At 39.3% G+C, this 22582-nt stretch overlaps 2 protein-coding genes and 1 long non-coding RNA gene across 3 annotated transcripts in view; 1 reads left to right on the top strand and 2 right to left on the bottom strand.

Annotated features, from left to right (window-relative positions):
• Positions 1 to 2918: 2918 nt before the first annotated feature.
• On the bottom strand, positions 2919 to 8555 carry LOC121849478. The gene is made up of 2 exons (XR_006085238.1): positions 8482 to 8555; positions 2919 to 4540 (listed from the first exon to the last, which is right to left on the bottom strand). It is a non-coding gene; the product is annotated as an uncharacterized LOC121849478 (long non-coding RNA).
• Positions 8556 to 8584: 29 nt separating this feature from the next.
• nrbf2b (nuclear receptor binding factor 2b) lies at positions 8585 to 16577 on the top strand. The gene is made up of 4 exons (XM_007897222.2): positions 8585 to 8868; positions 11746 to 11830; positions 13622 to 13662; positions 15334 to 16577. Exons 1-4 carry the CDS (start codon positions 8839 to 8841, stop codon positions 16069 to 16071), a joined length of 894 nt encoding a protein of 297 aa, XP_007895413.1. The 5' UTR covers positions 8585 to 8838; the 3' UTR covers positions 16072 to 16577.
• A 4886-nt stretch (positions 16578 to 21463) lies between these two features.
• jmjd1cb (jumonji domain containing 1Cb) overlaps positions 21464 to 22582 on the bottom strand; it is an 85535-nt gene continuing 84416 nt past the window's right edge. Inside the window, exon 26 of the mRNA XM_007897239.2 lies at positions 21464 to 22367. Coding sequence (XP_007895430.2) covers positions 22278 to 22367 — 90 coding nt within the window. The 3' untranslated portion in view covers positions 21464 to 22277. The remainder of the gene's footprint in view (positions 22368 to 22582) is intronic.

Raw genomic sequence — 22582 nt, 5'->3', positions numbered from 1 at the left:
AGGGTGGTCCTACTTGGACAAGCAGTGGGAAAGCTTGCCAGACAATATTTCCAAAGGCAAACTACGTGGTTAGACTCCAGCAGTACCCCAACTCGCACTATGGGGTTCCAAAGCCTTGGTTCTTGCCAACCTGTGCCTAATACTTTCTGGAATTAGGGAAGCAGGATGCATCCCTCCAGGGAGAGTGCACATTCCATTCCAACAATTTCTCTCTGGAATTTCCTTGTGTAGGTGGGATGCATAGAATTCTGTTTGGTTTGGATACTCTTTAAGCATGGTGATGGGTTTCCGCATATGTCAGACACCCGGCTATCCAAAAACAAAAAATCACATGGTTCCAAGATAAACCTTTTTTAAAAAATATACAATGGTGCAGTTTCTATTGCAATGTAAATTAATAGAAAAAATAAAGATTTTATATGAATATATTGTTTGTTTTAAACTGGTGACTTAAAACAATAGACATGCTTATTTAAATGCTTCAGATCAAAAAAATTGCACTTTAAATTTTCTGCAAATACATTTTGTGCGGTTTGTTTAAAAAAATTTTAGATCACAGGGTATTGTTGGGCCATTTAGTATAGTAATCCTTTTGTGCTATTCAGAGGCAAAATGTGCTATTGTACTTTACTCCCAGAATTCTGCCAACGCAGAAAAAGCTTCTGCACAGCTCTACATTAAAATACACTATTTATTGTTACATGCAAAATAAGACAAGTCGCAAGACGACTGCAAAATTCAGCCAGTCTCACAGTGAAGAATCTTCTCAATCACTAAAGCAATTTTTTCAACTTGGTTTAGCTTTTAGCCCTGCATAACATCAATCGTTGCTTTGGAAACACACAATAAAAATGCCAATTGAGGTTGAATAACTGCTTAAATGTTTAAGAACCTTTGGCCAATTTTAGAAATATTGCAATATTTCCTTCAGTAAGCAATATAATACTTCTGCCAATGAAAAGTGAAAGATCTAAGTTTGTGTTCTATAAGGTACAAAACAAATTCAACATTAATAATAATCCTTGCTTTTCATATAGCACCTTTCACGTCAGGAGGACGTTTCAAAGCGCTTCACAGGATTTACTGTGAAGTATAATGACTGTGTATTTTGTAGGTGGACGTAGCAGCCAATTTCCATCCAGCATGTCACACAAACAACCGTGAAATGAATGACTAATTTTATTTGGAGAATTGTTTGCCAGGTCTCTTGGAGAAATTCCTTCTCTTTTCAATTAGTACCATGGAATTTTTAGTGTCCACCCGAACAGGCAGACATTACCTTGGTTTTTTGTCTCATTTGAACAGTACCTCAACCAATGCAGCACACTCTCAGCACTGTATTGAAGTGTCACTATGTGAGTTCAAATTCCTGATGTGGGGTTTGAACTCATAACTTTCTGACTCAGGCAAGAATCAACCAAGTGAGCCATCCTTCATTCAAAGGGACAACTTACTCCTTACTCCACACGCCTAATAATAATAATCCCTCCAAAACAAAACAATAAATTGGTCATTTTCAATCCACGACTGTTTGTGGGACACTGCCATGCGCAATTGGCTGCCGTGTTTCGCCCACAAATATACAGCCAATTCACTTTACAGTATATTCTGTGAAGCGCTTTGAGACATCTAGAAGACATGAAAAGCATTAAATCAAATGCAAGGATTATTATTATTATTATTATTAACAGGTTCTTGAGCGGAAAATGTTACATACAGAAAACCTACTCTGCATGATCCATATAAATTGTTACAATGCTGATCGAGTACTTAAAAATATAAAACAAAAGTATGATGTTATTAGTACTGAGAGCGTTTCCGTTATAAAACTGGGACCCAGCAATGTGTATTAGAGCCATCAATTTACTCCTACAGCAATTCCCATGTACCATTCTTTTTCTAAAAGATTTATATCAGAAATATTTCTATAAACATTTGGATTTCAAAACTTCTACCAAGGCTCTAATTTAGGTACATGTGTTCAGTAGGCAAAGGCAGAATATTTATGAAACATTTTGTAGGCTCCATAATTTCTGAGAAATTACAACCAAAGTTGAAAAGACTGTACTGGGTGCTAATTTATTTTAGCTTTGATGATAAATCATTGTATTCTTAGATTAAAATGTAGGGGGGATTATCTGCATGTCGTAAATTATTTGCCTAGTTTTAATGCTAAGATATGGGTTTTGGTTGCAATTTTGCCACGACACACCATATTAAACTGAGTGGAAAGGTTTTCCATTCAGTCACAAAATCTGCCAATTAAACCAATTATCGTTGGCAGACTCACACTTGACTCAGCCCTAGTTCTGTATCAACTATACCTTCAATATTCTGCATGCATAGAATTCAAACCCCGTGAAATCTAGATGTGCCAGTTGAATAAATATAATTCAAAATGTGCATTGTGCAATCATTTGTTTCTAACAGCAATTACTGTAGCAGTAAAATTCAGGCTTTAATACACATTGCTAGGTCCCAGTTTTATAACGGAAACTCTCTCAGTTCTGCTTTGTTCATCATACTTTGTTCATTCCTAATCATTACATCGTATTGATTGTATTTAGCATGNTTTTTTCTATTGATCTACAAACACAGAATACAATAACAGATAACACTGAAATCCACTGTTGCATCATTTTTGCCTGATGTCATTGCTACAAAATTGACACATGGCTTTCATTCCATTGCAAAAATACATTTGCCAAATAATCGTTATGAAGGCAGTGCTGCTCATAACAACCTTGAAATACTTAAGTATTTTTGTATTTAGCTAAAAAAAATGTGGAACCAAACTCTAGGTTGCTTCAAAGATTGATTTAGCAGTCTTTGAAGCCACCTAGAGAATTAATATTGTAACTGCAACTATATTCTAAAAGGGAGCAAAGGCTATATGAAAATACTGACACAGAAACAAATTGGACAACGAAGTAGCTTTGAATTTAATTAATTGCATTTCCTTAATACAAAATTTATCGTGTAACATATTTTATGAAAGAAATGTGGATTACACCAACAACTTTCATGCATTATGTCTCAGAGCATTTAACAATGGAAGAGCTTGACACTGAGCAAGGGAGAGGTTTACACGAGGTAAACACATGTAATGTAAAAATATTCTATTATTTTCTACCAACAATCATCAAAACAAATTATTTTCATTCAACTACAGTACAAGGGCCACTGATAGTTATAATGCATTCCATTGGATGGAAGCCTTTGTCATGATGGAGGCCTATCTGTTCACAGGAAGTGATGGTACACATGGCTGTGTACTTAAGTTTAACTATGACATTTGATATTCACAAATCATAGTATTTATTTATGACCTTGATGTACCATTGGCAATTATATGATTTATAAAGATAAGACTTCTATGAATTTCACTGTAAAGCCTTTCACATCAGGTATAATGACTGTGTATTCTGTAGAAAATGAAAATAAAATAAATCTAGGCCAAGTGGAATTTACATTTGCAAATGCATAATTTTATTAAGGCAAACATCTTAATTATGCCTTCTGAAATATGAATGAAATTATTGGTACAGGATAGCCTCATTATAATGTGGGGTTAAATAGCTCAGAGGCCGTGTTATACGTGAAATGCTAATTCAACAACATCCATAGTTAATAATGTCAGTTAAACGCTGTTATATATATTGTTGAATTGTAATTTTTGCGGAGGGAAAAGTTTCTAATCTGTCTGATCTTCCTGGGCAATGTAGGACTTTCAACAGTGAGAATAAGATGATGATCTGCTACTAGGTCACCATTAAAGCTACTCCCTCACAGCCACTAGATGGTAGAAACAATACAAAAATTGATACCAACAACTAAATGTGTGTGTGGTGGGTGGGGGGTAAAATTTATACAACACACTGTCTTAGTCCAATCTGTTGGACTACCCTGTACCAAATATTTTACCTTAACTCTAACCTTAACCCAGCGCCTTGGGATGTCCTCCCGACATGAAAGGCACTATACAAATGTAATTTTGTTGTTGTTGTTGTTAACTTCCATCCCAAACTTTCTGTCGTCTTCTCAGTTACTTATTTCATTCCAGTTTCCTTTGCAATATTACATAGCTACATCATATCATTTATTTTAGTGAATAAATACTCCTATCAAAACTCAAATAGTTCATTGTACCACTCACTGTCCACAACATTGTTCTTCTAGTTCACACACTTTACTGTTCACTTTGCCCTATGTTAATCACTGAACTGACTTAGCCATCACAAAATATGCCATGAAGTACTATATATACAGCATGATTAAATTCAACTCCAGACCGCTTGCAAAGTATGTTGTCAACCCCATTATTCTCAAATTTCTGGCCCATATTGTTTGGGCTTTTGTTTCAAAAGTGTTTGCACAGTAATAACTGTGCTCACATCTGGATTCAATATCCTTTGTTAGAGGAGAGAGGGCAGAAGCACTAAAGAGTTTTGGGGCATAAATCTGGATGTGGTGTGGGTTCACGTGTGTTGTCTGAGACTGATAGCTCCTTCCTCATGTCACGAACTATGGATATTGGACCCTATGGACAAAACAAAAAGCATTAGACAGCATGGATTTTGTAGTGTTGGAGGATAAAACATCTGAATGAAACTTTTTTAAGTTTTTAAGAACAAACATATGTGAAAATGCATGATTAGGAAGGAATTCCTATGAAATTAGTTCTGCTATGGCTGAATCCCTTTCTCTCAATTTTTCTCCCCAGTAGTGCTGAAGAACACAGAGAGTAATATTATTAACAACCTTTAAGTATGATAGATTATGTAGCAAAACTTTAAAGCAGCATTCCAGTTCTTGGGGTACTTGTGCTTATTTAGGGCTAGATACTGAAAAATATCCTAACAGCGTTTAAAATACATTATATAAAGCAATTACTGTACCATGAACAGCATAATATTTTTAAAATCGTCATATCACGAATAACTGGTAACAAGATTTACTGGTTTAAAACAGTGGTTCAAAAAAATGTAAGTGAACTGAACTTCCAGAATAATGAGTTTATTTCCTTCTGTGCTAATACTTTATTTTCTGTTTTCAGGAAATGTAACAATCTTGGCAGCATCTGCAAACAACATTATGAGAAAAGCTGGTAACTTGATTGACAAGTGAAATTTTTTGCCTAGTTCTAGATACAGAGACTTTCATAATGAGATCAGAGCTGCTGCCGATCCATTCGAATAATCCACATAATTTGGATGCATAATTTATCTCTCTTCAAAACAAGTAGCAAATCAAATCACATTCCTGTGTACCAGAGTACTTTAGAATCATATGAGTTATCTACTGTAGTAAAATGCTATCACATGAGTCTATCACATTTATGTGATAAACCCTTCCTCAATTTATTTCAAATTAATTTACGGGCGGAGGGGCTCTTGATGCTTTGTGGAAAGCAGAGTTTTTAATTTCTTATTTTATAGCTATCAGAAATACAACCTGAATTAACTAGCCCCTGGATTTGAGGGAAATCAGAACCAACAGGACAAATTTCAATGATATGCTCACTGCCATGCAATTCTTTATTTTATCTCTTAGTTTGTACAACAGGATGATAATCATACACATACTTCTTACCATCATAGTTGTAAGTTATTACATTCTTATCCTGGTGGTCTATCAATACCACCTCCTACTTAAATTGCAGAAACACAATTGTGATTATTTTCACATTTAGGTGAATCAAACACTGCTTTCTTAAACCAAAAAACAAATAGTGTTTAATTCTTAATTTCACAAGATCAACACAAATGATACCATGATTGCTGTCTTTAACTCAAAGTCTGGAAATTATATCTTACTAAGATCATTTTCAAAGGCTGTATGTTTTAAACTTTAAATAATCAGATGTCATTATTGGCATAAACATAACAGAGGCAAACTTTAGGAAGACCACATTAGTCACAGTTTGCTCAATTGCAATTTGTTGGCAAGGATAATAAAGTACTTAATGGTTACCAAATTTTATTTTTGATGTATCCATTTTGAGACTTGTAATTGCAATAATGTTGTGTGTTCCATTTTCTCTTTCAATACTGTCTTCTTAACAGTCTGAAAGTTCAATTTCTCTCTCAGTGAACCTCCACATCACTTTGAAAATAATTCAGTGTACGCTACATACCATATTTAAAAACTTTTTTTCAGATCATAGTAATAATTTCAACTTAAAAGCAGCAGGTGGCATTGTAAATATTCCAAAATGTTTCCTCTCTCTATATGAAGTGCTTTTCAAAGACCACAACGCCACAACAATCAAAGCAAATAATGAGCTTCATATGGGTCATTTTCACATGCCCATTCTGCAGCTTCAAGAACCAAGAGCAAATGAGTCACTTATTTTCAGCATAAAATCCATAAAGCAAATAGGCTAAAGTTTAACTGTACTGTAGTCTGATAAATTGAGGCATATATTTAAAGTAAGCAAAATGTCACATTGCTACAAATAATAATGTACACTTATTAACATAGCATCATACTGTTTAGTGTTTAGGTGGTGGGGGGAAAGAGGAGCTGTGAGCCCATTATAAGTGCCAATTTGATGTGGGACATGTGATGGATCCAGCAACCTGCGGTTATACTGCCACATCATTCCTCCTCCAAGCTGACTGCAAGCAAAGCAGAATTCTTGCAGCTTTTTTTTTAAATATAAAAACTAGTAAACATGACAAGTTTTCATATTGCCTCACAGTATCAAAGCAATGAATAAATACGTTTTCAAGTAATCCAATGTTATTTCAAATAAGTTTTCACAAAGACTGGGAGCAGAAAGAAGTTCTGACTGAGAAGTCAGGTTTTAGTAGGGTACGAAACTGAACTAAACATAGAAACTAGGGGAAACTGAAAAGTAAAATGGAAGAAAGGAAAATCAAGAATTTAAAGACAGCACAATTTTCTGTCTTAGACACTAGAGGAAGCAGGTTCATCCACCACACCTCAGAGTGAAATTTAAGGAAAAGGTAATAAATTGTGTTCACAGTTTTACTTCATGACAACTTTTAATTAACTACACGGCATATATTGGAAAAATCTGATTAACCAAATAGAATGGAGTCAACATGCAAAACAAAACATCTTTACTTGCATAATATTTATAAAACAAATATTGGTTATTTACTTCACAGCTGTTAGTGGGTCCCTTCCTCTTCAAATGAAGAATCAAGTTTTTGTATCCTTTTTTTAAAATCAATTACCATGAAAAAACAAATATGTTCTTGTTTATTACTCCTGGTTTTATGGATAGGCTGACTAAGTAAGAGTTACAGCTGTTATGAACTTATCCTAACAACAACAAAATTATATTTATATTGTGCCTTTCACGTCGGGAGTTCGTCCTCAGACGCTGGAACCATCCATCTTTGAGGATGTTACAACAGAAGATTATGTGCCCAATGTTACAATGTCATAGGCATGAACAATAAAAAGAAAAGCATGTGTTTGCCAATCGGATGAAAATTAGTACCTTAGGAAGCTGATGAAATAAATTCTAGCTACAAGAGGACTGGTAGAAGGACAAAAGTGAGGAGCAACAAATAGGATTAGATAACTGTAGTGGAGTAACCCTTAGGATAACAAAAAACCTTCCTGGTGTGTGTCTTCAAATACCCTTTGCAACTATACACCTATGTCCTCTTGTTTTACAGTGAGTGCATCTTTTTCAAAAAAAATTATACATCTCTACAGGACAGGGCGACCATATGTCCCTGATTCCAGGGTGTCCCTGGAATTAGGTATTGTGTCCCCAGGGCCAAATTTGTTCTGTCTCGAGTTTAGCAACAAGCTGAGCAACAACAATACCATTCTGAAACACATACACTCGTTAGAGAAATACAGCCACAAATCCAATAATCTTTTCCAGCAACTGATAGTATCAGAAAATTGTAGCGAGTTCAATTTTTTACACGTGTGGCCCCCGATTTGGTTTACAAAATAGGGTCACCCCAGCATAGTATATACGCAGCATTTTCCTCTCTGAGGAGCATTTCCACTGTGAGGAGCAGCGAATAGGATTTATCGTCTCTGAATGACTGAAGGGCCCTGACTTGTCTACGAATAATAATCCTTGCATTTGATAAGAGCGCTTTTCGACAACAACAAGAACTTGGCTTTGTATCGCGCCCTCCACGCCGGACGGCGTCTCAGGAGCGCTTTTCACATCTTCCAGACGTCTCAAAGCGCTCAATCATAAGAACATGGAAGCATAAGAAATTTGCTCGGCGGAGGCAGCCCCCGATCCACCCAGTTCGCCTACCGCCATCCCAGCAGCGGCAATGGGCATGCGGTGTCCCCAAACGTACATATTATTATTTTCCCAACAGAAATAATTTCCGATTATCTAATGTAATCGTTGTTTTCACAATGTAATTAAATAAACAACGAAGAGAGTGTTTGTGTGTGTGTGTGTGGGGGGGGGGGGGGGGGGAGAGCATTAGACATCCATCACCAGCAGCAGCGGCGGCGGCGGCTTACCCTCGGCCTGAGCCAGGCCCCGTCGCCACGGCAACCGCCAGCGGGGGCGCGAACATCGCGAGATCACACGCCTTGGCGCGGGGTCCAAGGTCACGGAGCCAATCGACGCAACAGGGGCCGCGGCGCTGTCGTCAGCCGGGGCTGGAGGGAAGGAAGCGGAGAGTGGCTGTGCTCCCCCTCCTCCCCCCCCTCCCCCTCCGCTGCCATCGAGGAGAAACAGCCTCAAACTGTAACACAAGGCCCCGGTGTAACCGGGCGCCGGCCCTATTGGCCGGCGGAATACGCCCTGTCGGGAGCCTCATGTTGCCGGGACCGAGCTGAGGTGTCGGATGCGGCGGTTGGGTCAGGAAGGACCCGATGGACGTTATGGAAAGTCCATTGAATCTGGTAAGTTTTTTTTTCTCTCTCAACCTTCTTCCTCGCGTTTTCTTCCTTTGTTTGAAGACACAAAGAGAAGGAGCGGTAATGGGGGTAACGGCGCTGGGGGGTGTGGGGAGGGGTGGGGGTGGGTGTGTGTGTGTGTGTGAATAAATAACCCTCTATTGTGCCCCCACCTCCTGAGAGCCACACAATGTTCCTGTTTGTTTGCCCTGTACCGGGGAGGTGGGGTGGGGTGTGGTGGGGGGATGAGGTGGGGGTGTGCAGCCCCCATCACAGACCGAAGACGTCTCAACATTTACATAAAAACAATTAAACAAGACTCGGTTTCTGCAAATCAAGCAACAACAACGACAACAACAACAACAAAAACAACGCAACTTTGCAATAGCCCCCAGTGACCAGGTTCACACGTCCCGTCCGCCCCCCCCCCTCATTTACATTTAAAAATACATATTCAAACGGCAATATTCAAACGGCTCTTTTGTTATACGCTGTATCACGTTTGACCAAGCCCTGCCGGCTGTCATTCGGGGTTGGCCTGACTTTCAACAAAGTTTTAAATCATTGGGGAAAGCGATATTGTTTTTAAAAAAAAACACCCCCCACCACCACCACCACCATCTCCTCCTCCTCCTCCTCTCCCCCGAGGACGTTGGAAATCTGCAGCGAAAACAACGCTGGGAGTTTAAAGCTGGGGCCACATCAGCTGGGAAAAGGTGTTGACGTTTCGGGGGAGTGCCTTCCTTCGTCCAAACCTCACCATTGGAATGGAGAATCCGGTTCGCGGTGATTGAGGGATGGCAAGTGAGGCAGGGTTTCGGGTTACAGTCTTTTAAGGTTAGTGTCCAGGCCATCTCTGAAGATTGTGTTGAGCTCGGTTAGTCGGGTGGGGGAAAAAAAACCAAGATTAAAAACAAAGAATCAACTTGCGCTGTTAAGTGTAGCTTTACCTGTTTAGTACTTTTTCTTGTTAAAACGTTTAGCAAATAAATGCTAAATCATAGGGACTGTTTTTTTTTATGGCACCAGCAAGGACTCTAAAACAGCCATGAGATGACTAGCCAATTAAACTAAAAGGATTGTTGGCCAGAGAAACGTCCTTCTCATTTTGAATAGTATCTGGATTATTTACCTGCAAGACACACAGAGAGGACCATAGTTTAATGTTTCACCCTAATGGTGTCAGTCAGGATGGACAAGTTGAGCAGAAAGACCTGTTTCTGTACTGTGTCACTTTTGTATGTCACCTCTGACGAAATACTCATTCATATTGCATTGGAATGTCAACCTCAACTATGAGCTCAAAGCCTGACCGCCTGATCCAGAGGTGAGAATGCTCCCAACTGAGCCAATCTGATTGAGACAAAAAGAGACTAAAGATTGGTCAGAGTACGATTTCAAGTGCAGAGCCATTAGATTTCATATTTGTATTTCTGGATATAATGAAGATACCCACAGTCATCAAATCTATGTTGGCGTTACAGATGTAGACATAGGTACAGTTACTTGCAATGAGAAGGTAACAACAACAAATTACGTATGTACAATGCCGTTCACATCAGGAGGACATCCCAAGATGCTACACCAAGATCAGAGGCTGATCAACAACTGGAACAGGTGGCAGAACACTGGACTCATAAAAAGCAGCTTGATGTTGTGATGGAGAGACACTAGAACATCCTTGTTCTGCAAGGATGAGATTGGATGGGCCAATCCAAAACAATCTTATGATCATGTCTGCCTGTTCAGGTGGGCAATAGGAATTTCATCATACCATTTAAAAAGAGAAGGGATTTTATCCTGGTTTTCTGACCAACAATACCTCAGATAAATTGGTCATTTACCTAATGGGTGGTTGTGGGATGTTGCTGCATGCAAATTTCTTGCACTGTTTGCCTTCAGTCACTGCACTTGACAGCCATTCTCTCAGAAGTGCCTTGAGACATTTCAATGACATAGGCACTTAATGCTAGAATTGTTTTATATCATTATATAGGATATGGGTGATGTGCTCCAAATGGGAAAAATAGTTGTCTAAACATTCATTTTATAAAGAGTCAATACATAATCAAATTCCCATTATAACAATGATAATTGACAATCCTTCACATCCTTCTCTAACAAACTCAGAAAAGGTTGTGGAATCCTGTAGCTCTGTGGTTAGAGCACTTGCCTTGCAAACGAGAGACCTGGGTTTGATTCCCGGCAGGGCAAAACCTTGGGCAAGTTTTGTTATTCTACACGCCTGATGATAATCCTCAAAAAAAATTGGTCGCTTCAATCCACAAACTGTTTGTGGGACACTGCTGTGCGCAATTGGCTGCCACGTTTTGCCCACAAATATACAGTCAATTCACTTTACAGTATATTCTGTGAAGCGCTTTGAGACATCTAGAAGATGTGAAAAGCACTAATATCAAATGCAAGGATTATTATAATAATTTGGTGTAATTCCTTATCCAGTTGTTGATATATCGCAAAGGACTTCACAGGATATACTGTAAAGTGAATCCACTTTGGGCGATTGGGCTATTTTTTGGGTGAACTGAGCAGTCCCACAAACCGAGCTAATGACCAATTTTATGTGGGGGATTGTTGGTCAGGATACCTGGAGAATCTCCCTTCTCTTTTCGAATAGTGCCATGGCATTTTTAATATTCACCAGAATAGGTAGAGGAGACTTTGGTTTAATGTCTCTTAAGAAATCCACATCTGATAATACGACCCACCTCCCGCACTGCATCGGAGTGTCAGATATTATGATTCTAAGTCCCAAAGTGGGGTTCGAACCCACAATTTCCAATGCAAGAATGCTATCACCGAGCCAGGCTGATACATGGTGGTTTGGATATTATTTCTTTCAAGAAGCATCATTTCTTTCAGGCTCATCAGCAGAGCAGAAAGGCGGAACGTATGCTTGCAGCAGGAAAGTATGCTGAAGCTATTGCTTGCCATGAAAAGGCTGCAGGTTGGTAAACCTTTTTTTAGTATAAAACTAATGCTTAAATAATTTGAAACCTTCAGATAGTGATGTGAGGAAACAACAAATGTGTATGTTTAGTGATGGGTTTAAGGCTCCTGGTTAAATCTCACCTGTTTACTTCCCCATTGTTAAACAATGATGTGACACTCAGGTGGAGGGAAATTGGCTTGTGGTCTGTTCAATGTCCTTATTGGTTGTTTACAGAGAAACAATTATAAAGGCCCAGGAGATTTCTGTTGTAATTAATCTCTCCTCTTAAATTTCAAATCTGTGGGACTCAGAGAAGGTGATGGAGCTAAAGGCCAATAATAATAATAATAATAATCCTTGCATTTGATATAGCGCTTTTCACGTCGGGAGGACGTCCCAAAGCGCTTCACAGAACACACTGTAAAGTACAATACTGCCCCATTATAGTAACCAGATAAATGTTTTTTGAAAACTGCAAAGTTAATAACAATTATTGATAAACTACAGGGATAGATGGGACTTTGAGTCATATGCATTAGATATGTATTTTACAGAAAAACATTAATTTACGTATATTTTCAGGACCTACATTTGTTACGTTCGATTGCTACTATTTTTAATCAGACGTAAATGTTTAATGGTGTGTTCAGCAAACTGTTTTACTGCTGAAAATACTGCAGAGGGAGAAATTATTTTTGAAGAAACTGTTAGCAATTCCAATTAATTAGCAAGCCATTGTTTCATTTAGACATGTGGGAAAAGATATAACAATTTATTTAAAAGCAGAAAATCTGGTTTATTGCACTTTTTCAGGTTCATTTATATTTCTCTTCTATCCTTGTAGCATTTACAATTTTTTTTAAAGCAGAAAGTTGACCAACACATGTATATGTGGTACCATGAATTGTTACAAAATTTAACTGATCATAAATGACCCACTTGAGTGAGAGATAGTAACTACACCCAGATAACACGACTTAAACTTGAGCAGCATTGAAAACAAATTAATAAAGGACTAATGAATTTATTATAAAAGTGACATTCAGCTCAGTTTCAATCCTTCAGTCAATGACTGTAAGGTTTCTTCATTGATAGTTACATTTAAAATCCAGATGAAATTAATAAATCTTTGTTTGATTCCATAGTTGGAACCAGCTGTCTGATAGTTCTTGGAAGTTATTCAACCACGTGAGAGTTATCACAGCTGAGCCCAGTCTTGTACATGTGCATTTTCAACAGGAGTCACAAGACAGAAAACTGGTTCAGAAACCCTGACCATTAACTTCCACCCCTACTTTCTTCGGCTAGGCAGGATGTGCCAATTGCAACCCTGCCTGGGGCTGGCTAACTCACTGCAGTCTTGCAGGATTTTTAAAATTGTCTTTGGACTCTGGTGAGGGGTTCACATGATGTTATTTAGCACTCCCTGCTCTCATAGTATTTTACATAAGGAATCCTTGCATTTATGAACAGAAGATACAAGTGTGCAATACCCATTGCATTTGACAAGAGAATACTACAAATTATGTACTTCAGTAAAACGTCATTAGTTGACCCAATTTGTAAGCCTGGTTCAGTATTCTATTCTAAAATACTTATTCCTATTGTGAAGCTGATCAATTACCATGGTCTGAATCAGTATTCCACCATTTTGTTATCTGGAAATCTTTGTCCTTTTGGTTTGATACTTGTTGGGGCTTGTCTATATGGAATACTACTTTGGGAACTCGGTCAGATTGTTGTTGAGTAAGGGTACTTTATATACTGTCATATATGGTTAACTGATTGTTTTTTTCTTCTTTTCAGACCACCTTGGGGAAGCCATGAAACTAACACAGTCAGAACAGGTATGCATTGTGCGAGGAATGTATTGACTAACAGAATGCACTTTGTGATGTTCAGTGCTGAAACTGCAAAACAGCTGCATCCTTAAAGTAGCACTGAGCCAATGTGTGTATATATAGTACATTGTAATTCTGTGGCACACTGTAGCTTCTAAACCATGTGCTCATCTGGTTTCTTTAGTTTGCTCCCCTTCTCTGTTGACAAGAATATGATTGTTTGGGTGTTGCCAGCCCTTTAAATACAATTTTCCATTCTTGATACTTGAGCAGTGAGGAATCATAATACATAAGCCATATCCTGTACTCTTGTCAATATTCATGCACAAACTTTTAAGCAGGAATTACTGGATATGAAGAGTACAAACTGATCTTATTTACTCATCTTGTAGAACATGAATGCCCAATATAGCATTCATACTGTTTCCCCCTGAGATCAGCAAAGCACAGCACAAACCAGGTCTAGTTTGCATAGATCAGTACCACACCATACTCTCACTTAGTTGTCACAATAGGTCTATATGAATATTAATATAATATGAATAGAATTGATTATGCAACATTCAGTTGCTAATTAGTTTGATAAAATCTGTACTGGAACTTTTAGTTCTCTAGTTCTAGAAATGAGCACAAAAAGAAGCCATTCAATCTGTTATGCTTGTGCATTGCTAGCTCCCACAATCAATCGGTTATTTTTATTTAAAACAATGGTTTGTACTTCAGTTTTCTGCATCTCCTAACAAATGTAAATCTATAGCCATGTTTGGCTAGGCAGTCCTTGTACATTCCTAACAGTCCGATTAAAATTGGAACAGAAATGATGTGTGGCGTGGTACCAAGATCTTGGTCATGAGGTAGAACATTTTCCTTCTACCTGTTTGTGAGTTCAGTGAGGTGCATTTGCGATTAAAAAGGGGAACTGGCTTCAGGGAGGCAGGGCTGCAACCTACACTGATCTATTGCTGAGCATCCTGGAAGCAAAGTCTGCTTCATAGCTGGTATGTCTATTTGCCAAAGCCTCAAATGAGGACCTAGATTAAGCAGTTGACATTCAGTAAGCAGTATTGGACCGCTGGAATATCAAAGGTAGTTAACTAGGGGTTCAATTCCAGTACTGGTTATGAAGCCGACTGACTGTGTAAAGGTCCCTACACAGTGTAAAAGCCAAATGCAGGTGTACATTGAATAGCTGATGAGAAAACTCTGAGGCTTGGGATAACAGCTGCTGGAAGGTATTACCTGGAATTTAGGTTTGGGAACCACATTCCTACATGCAAGGCTTGGTATTCATCATTATTAGTACGAGGAAAGTTAAGTTATTGCTGCTCAAGTTCTGCATCTCCAACAGGTCACACAGTGTGTGCGGAGATGTGGACAGGAAGATGATGGCAATGCACTTGTGTATTTCATGTTAAGCTCCTCATCAGGAAGCTCGCAGGAAGTTCCTGGTATCTGCTATCCACCTAATCATACACCTAGAAATTATACTTGTTCGATGTCAAATTACAGGTCGAGGGGGTTAAGCAGGGTCTCTGGATTACAGTTAAGTAAAAAGCCACCAGGTCATGTTAGCATTGCATTATTTACTATATTTGTTGCACATTAATATGATTTATATTGATCTAATCAATTAATGTCTGTTTGATGCTAATAAAATATTATACTTTTAATCTACAGGCATTATTATCATTGAAGCTACAACGGGACAGCCATATCAAGCATCAACTCCTAATTGAGGAGAGATGGAAGCGGGCCAAGAGGGAAGAAAAGCTAAGGGCTCAGATACACATGACAACAGTAGACAAGGAGGTTGAATCCCAGTTATCTGTTAAACCCTCCTTTGATGAACCTGATAGTCAAAAAACACTTTCCACAAGCGTGGAAATGAGTAGCTCTGATCGAGATGAATATCTGAGGCAAATTCGAAACTCATGTGATCGAGAACCAGATACACTTCTCTTTCTGCTAGAGAAAAAGGAAATGCCTTTAAAGACTTGTACAGGGAGTAAAGCTCCGAAGGATGACAAGACAAGGATAGAGGAACAAGAAATGAAAATTGCAGAGCTAAAAAGACTTGTTGATCTACTTGTAGCTGAGAATGAGAGACTAAAGAAGGAGAATAGGCAGCTGAAGGCAGAGAATGCAAGACTTAGGAAATTCCCATCAGAGAAGGAAGTGGATGTAGCTGCAGACTTTGTGAAGTCTGAATTATGGTGTCTGAGTCAGACACCAGATAAAACCACCAATGCTGGGAAAGCAAAGGACATTCCAATACCTAATCTTCCTCCTTTGGAAATGCCAGCTCAGGATATTTCATTGGCTGATCTCCCCCCTTTGGAACTTCCTGAGGTTGCACCTAACCTGAAAGAACTATTGGACAACCAAACGGAAACCTCAAAAAGGGACAAACTATAGGGAGCATACTTGGAAAAGATACCAGTTTTAATTATTAAATTGTACAGTGCCTCAGAATAGCAGTTAATGTTCCTGTAATGTATGATACAATTAGTGCCAGATGATTGTATACATATACTATATGACCTGCTAGTTCAGATGGTTTGAGGCACTGTTTACATTCAGGTACTCACCTCCATTAATCAGTCTGTGCCACTCATTGAGTTCTAAATGTGATGCAAATTTAAAAGCCAATCAGGAACATTACACAAGTTTGTATTGTATGAAGAGGGAACCAAATGAGCAATTTTGTTTTTCAATGATCGATCAGTTTACATAACACAGTAATCGGGGTTCATCATTGTAAACATTTTTTTAAATTGTTTTGTGTAAATCTAAAAATTACTGTATTCTGTGTGATGAATTGTCTAAAAATGAATTATAATTTTTTGTTGCTGCATGAATGGAAAACATTAGTGTCAGTATTTGATTTGCAGATTGAATAATTAAAAGAGCAATCCTTGCAACATGCTTTTCACAATTACTATTTCTGTATTCAACTCAAGTAAATTGCACAATAACATTTTTTTGTACCCATTTCTGCATTCAGATTTCTAAATAAATTGCACCAGAGCATTATAAATGTGATTTGATACTCAAGCACACCAGCTTTCTGAAAGATTAGTATTATCTGGAAATCCAGGACAGCTGATTGTCTTGTCTAATTACTTCTGCCCTCAAGTGTCAGCTTGGCTCAGTTGATATCATTTGCACCTCTGGGTCAGAACGTGTATTGGTTGGGGGAGCACTGTACTGTTAGTCACCCTTCTGCCTGTTGAGAGGGACAATAATCTCTTTATTCAAAAAGAGAAGTGAGGACTGTCCAATAATCTTCCAGCTAAATTGATCATTGCTGTGTATGAATTTGCTATTTTACCCACAAATAATAAGTAGCATCTAAGTATTTCATAGAAAATTTCTATTTCACATATTAACCACAAGATTTCATACTTCAATTACATCTTTTCAACAGACAACTTATGATTTAAGGATGGCTAATGAGATGAACAATTCATCTAGTATGATGAATTTGGAATGAGGGAAGAATAATCAGGACAAATGAAGATATCCTTCCTCTTTGAAATAGTCCAATACCATCTTTAAAATCCATCTGATCTGGTAAACAGGTCCTTCGATAATGTCTCTTTCCTCTGGAATGTCTTTGCTGGTGAGTTTAAATATTGGTCTGAGGCTCAAATTGAAATTTCAAAGCACCAAACTTGTTGGATGAGCCAACTAAAATGAGAGTCCAATAAAGAGTATTGGTGCACTAACGCTTTGCACTAGTGTGTTGGACAAACCTAGATTACAATAAACTCCAGATAACTCATAACTCCAAGGGCCAAGTGACAAATTATCAGGAGTTAGGCATACATGTATAAATACATTTAAAAAATGCATCCAGGATATCAACAGCATTCTGACTTCAGTGGTGACAAGTTGAGACAGGAATTTACCGTAGTCGGAAGCAGAAATATGCAATTACATTACCTATACAATTAAAATTATGTTTGACTGCTTGAACTTCTATAAAGAAGTTTAAACAATCAAAATTAAAAAAATCTCCTTGGGAGTATTTATCTCAAGACATGATGAGGAAGATACAGTGAATTACTGACCTCTGGTGGAGATTAGAAGCAATGTGACAGTTAATGAATAAAACTGCATATTCAATGATGAAGCTGAATAAACACAAGGCTATTGATTTCTAGCTGACTGACACTGCTGTATAGTTACCAGCATGTGTTTTTTCCAGGGTAGACAACTTGAGAGTATTTCCCAGACCAATCTGAAGCACTAGGCTATATTGAAATGAACAGAGATGGAAGAATTCATCTCTTATGCTTAAGTGAATCACCAAGCATCTATACAAAACTAGGAAACCAATATTATAAACGTAAAATACATTTGAGTTATTTACTGATAGAGGTGGGAAACAAAAACTTCCAACAGAAAGTATTCCCCATAAACTTTCTTTTCAAAACAAATTAGTCTGGAGAAGGGAAGAGAAATTGCACAGCCAAAATGGAAGATTTCTGTGCACTATTGAATAGTCTAGTCCATCTGGCTGATTTTCAATGGAGACATGCTAGAGCAAAGCTTATAAGTCTGCAATAGAACAAAGCAAGTATTAATTTGGGTTGAAGGAAATGATGTAAAACATACTCCATTACGTTGAAATGATACACTGCATAGTCACTGAATATCATGAGTCTTGAATCATTGGAGACAAAATCAATTTTCTCAATATCATGGGCTAAAACCCTACTTGAACCCAAATAATGAAAATATATGACAGATCAGGGAAGTAATCACAGGATATAGAGGTCCCTTCAGCCCATTTGATCTCATGTTTCCAGAATACCCTATTCTCCTGTCTTCGCATCACAGTATCAAGTTGTTTTTTCAAAAACTAGGTCATTTCCTGACTTCAATCACCCTTTCTAATAACATCTAGTCATTAATTACTCTCCAGGTAAGGAATTACCTTCTGGTAATTGTTCTGAAATTGCTCTGTGTCGCTCGTCTTAAATTTGGGATGAAGGGAATGATGTAAAAAACACTCCATTAAGTTCAACTGATACACTGCTTAAGTCACTGAATACCATGAGTTAAGTCCTCTTGTTCTACTCTCTTGTATCTGAGTATATTGTTCCTACTTTCTTCTCTGCTCACCCTATCTGCTTGGCTAACTCGGGCTTACTGTGTTTTGATAGCAGCTGGTCTAGAAGGCAAACCAATTCCAAACCATCACAGGGTCAGCAGCTGAGACAGAGCCGGTGGGCAATTCAGATCATTTATGTTCTTATTTATGTGTGATAGTTCTCAACTGTGCAGTGGACTGGGAAGAGTGGCGACAAATCGTGAACCCGTTTAAACAGGAAAAGGAGTCGAAGATTAGAATGATCAGATTTCAGCAGTTTAAAAATATAGTTAAGACTTTGAAACCATTCAAAATATACCAAAATGTGATACCTGCAGTTCTGCACAACAACAACAACAACAACAAGATTCCATTTATAGAGCGCCTTTCACGTCAGGAGGACGTCCCAAGGCGCTGCACAGTTGGGTCATGACCCGAGCAGGGGGAAATGGTCAGGGTGAGGGAGGAAGGGAGAGAGGAGGGGGAAATGGTCAGGGTGAGGGGAGGGAAGGGAGGGAGCGAGGAGGAGGAAGAGAGTCGAGAGGGGAGCTGAAGGCACGGTCAAAGAGAAAGGTTTTGAGACCGGCCTTGAAGGAGGAAAGGGAGGAAGCGGCGAAGGCACTGGGGGATGGAGTTCCAGAGCCTGGGGGCTGAGAGGCTGAAGGCCCGACCACCGATGGTAGGGCGGTTGGGGCGGGGGACGTGGAGCAGACCGGAGCCAGAGGAACGGAGGGTACGGGCAGGTAGGTAGGGGGATAGTAGGTTGGAGAGGTAGGAGGGAGCAAGGCCGTGAATGGCCTTGTAGGTGAGGATGAGGATCTTGAAATCAATCCTCTGGGGGATGGGGAGCCAGTGGAGGCGAGCGAGGGTGGGAGTGATGTGGTCGCGAAGCCTGGTGCGGGACAGTACACGAGCTGCAGAGTTCTGAATGACCTGCAGCTTGTGGAGGGAGGTGCCGGGAAGGCCGGCGAGGAGAGAGTTCCCATAGTCCAGCCTTGAGGTGACAAAGGCGTGAACCAGGGTTTCAGCAGCGTGAGGGGTGAGGTAGTGCCGTAATCTGGCGATATTCCGGAGGTGATGGAAGGCGGTGCCAGTTGTGGTGCGGATGTGAGGGAGAAAGGACAGCTCAGGGTCGAACAAAACGCCGAGGTTCCTGACTGGCTTTGAGAGGTGGAGAGTGCAGCCTTGGATGCTGATGGTGTCAGCGCCTGAGGTGCGGAGGCGCTGACGTGAGCCAATCAGGAGGGCCTCGGTTTTTCGCACGTTGAGCTGAAGAAAGTTGTCTCTCGTCCAGGACTCGATGTCGGACAGGCAGGCTGTCAGGACATCGGTGGTCGTGGAGTTGAGAGTAGAGGAGGAAAGGTAGAGTTGGGTGTCATCCGCATACATGTGGAAGTTAACCCCATGTTTGCGGATGATGTCACCGAGGGGGAGCATATAGAGGGTGAAGAGGAGGGGACCGAGGACAGAGCCCTGAGGGACACCACATGAGACAGTACGGGGGGTGGAGGAGAAGCCATTCGTTGAGACGAAGTGAAGACGGTGGGAAAGGTAAGAGCTAAACCATTCAAGGACAGTGCCTTGAAGGTTGAGGTGGGAGGACAAGCGGTGGAGTAGGATAGCGTGGTCGACCGTATCGAATGCTGCCGATAGGTCGAGGAGGACGAGGAGACAGAGGGAGCCCTGGTCACAGATGGTCAGGATATCATTGGTGACCTTGACCAGGGCAGTTTCTGTGCTATGAGCAGCACGGAAACCTGACTGAAGGGGTTCAAAAAGAGAATGGGTGGAAAGGAAAGAGCGCAGTTGGGAGGCGACAACTCTTTCCAAGACCTTGGAGAGAAAGGGGAGGTTGGAGATGGGCCGGTAGCTTGATAGCTGCGACGCATCAAGGGAGGGTTTTTTCAGGGTGGGTGTGATGATGGCAGTTTTTAATGGAATGGGGACAGAGCCAGAGGAGAGGGACAGGTTTATGATGTCAGTGATGTGTGGGGCAAGAAAATGGAGCTGGGAGATAAGGAGTGGAGTGGGGATGGGGTCAAGGGAGCAGGTGGTTGGTTTTAGGGATAGGATGACAAATGACAAACATTAGCCCAGACCGGCTCAATAATCAGGCACCCGCCTATTTAAAATAAAACGCACGTTTAAAATAAAAATAAGCCCACCTGGGAGTAAACCCGTCCAATCTGGCAACACTGCCTCTCCGACCTGGCACGAACTCCCCACCATCTACATCCGACTCACCCTCTACGCAGCTCAAGCTTCCCGGCTCGAGCTCACCACCACAGTAGCTCACTCCCGGAACCCCGTGCCAGTCTCTGGATCACTCTCCACACCCCCCTCAACCCTGACCCAGCCCCAGGCTCAACTGCCAATCTTTCCCTGCCCAACTCCCCAGCTTGAACCGCCTTCCTGATCCATCTCAAGTCTCGAATCTGGCACGTGCTCAAGCTGCACCCCCAACCCAGGTTTGATCAGATTCAGATCTGGATAAGGTACCGGTGGACGGACTGGGGAGATCTTGATAGGCTGATTTTTCCGTCTTCACTTTACAACAACTTAATCAAGTAGTGAAAATGTCAATTGGTGCATTCTTGAAAGGAAACGGGGAAAAAAAAACATCTAGCAAAAATTGGACGTGATACTACAAATGGGGCAAACATCCAGACAATAATGCGCACACACAACAAATTTAAAAGCAAATACATATTTGATAAATCTATTTTAATGGAAAATGTAAAACCCTTTTCAACTCCAATGTACAAAGCATATAACACTTGCACTTTAATAACAAACCAAAGCAAACTGTTTTAAAAAAATACATCATTGAATGTATATATTTATAAGTATTTACACAGAATATTAACTTTCTTGGTAATAGTCATTTGCTTCCAAAAGTTCACCATAACAAATTTAACAAGACAATATTTCTGAATAAATTACAACTTAGTAAATGTTTAAATTTTACAATGAATACTTAATAAAATGCTGATGTCTCTGTATAATATATCCATTGTCATTTCTGTATTATGTGGATCTTCAGAATGTTTAGTTATTTGTCAGCGTGTTAAGATATGACATGAACAGCTGTGCGCTTCACCAATAAAAGAATTAGGCATAGATGGTAGCTGTGTTTACCTTCTCACAGTAACTGTCTCAATGTAGTGAAAAATATTAATTGTAGCAAACTAAACTGTACAAGTCACATTGATCTATAATATGGCATAAAATTTTGTAGCATTTTGTTTTGAAAAATAAATATATCTGTCATTTTCACAATGTACAATATAATACATGGAACAACACGGTGCTATTTTCCTGTAGATTATCATAAGCTAAAATTATTTTCTTTGTAATCGCATTAATTTGAGATTGGGTAATTTAATACAACAGCCATGACTTCCAATGACATCATTTGAAATTTCCTTGGCACTATAGATTTGTGGTTTTGAACAGTGACTATGTAACAGCTATATTTGTCTTAATATGGTCAGCGTTGTAGAATCATGAAACTGCAAAAATATTAAGAATTTTGTGCATTTGACATCTTTTCTTCATGCATCTTCAGGGTTACCACAGCATCTTTAATTGAATGGTAAATTATATTTTTTACCTGCAAAGAAATGAAAATATTAACAGAATGAATTACTGTCCACAAAATAAGTTTTATATTTTGTATATAATAAAATTATACTTTTCATACAGAATTACAATTACACAAATTTGAGTTATAGAAACTGCTTTGCTGAAAAATACGCTACACAACAATAATCCATAAGATATGATTAAAAAGTTGAAAAGAAAATAATTTGCTTCCCACCGACTAGC

The sequence above is a fragment of the Callorhinchus milii genome, unplaced genomic scaffold (assembly GCF_018977255.1).
Source record: "Callorhinchus milii isolate IMCB2004 unplaced genomic scaffold, IMCB_Cmil_1.0 Scaffold7, whole genome shotgun sequence".
NCBI classification, from domain to species: domain Eukaryota; kingdom Metazoa; phylum Chordata; class Chondrichthyes; order Chimaeriformes; family Callorhinchidae; genus Callorhinchus; species Callorhinchus milii.
The sequence above is the reverse complement of the archived record's forward strand: the minus strand, read 5'-3'. Positions and strand labels throughout refer to the sequence as shown.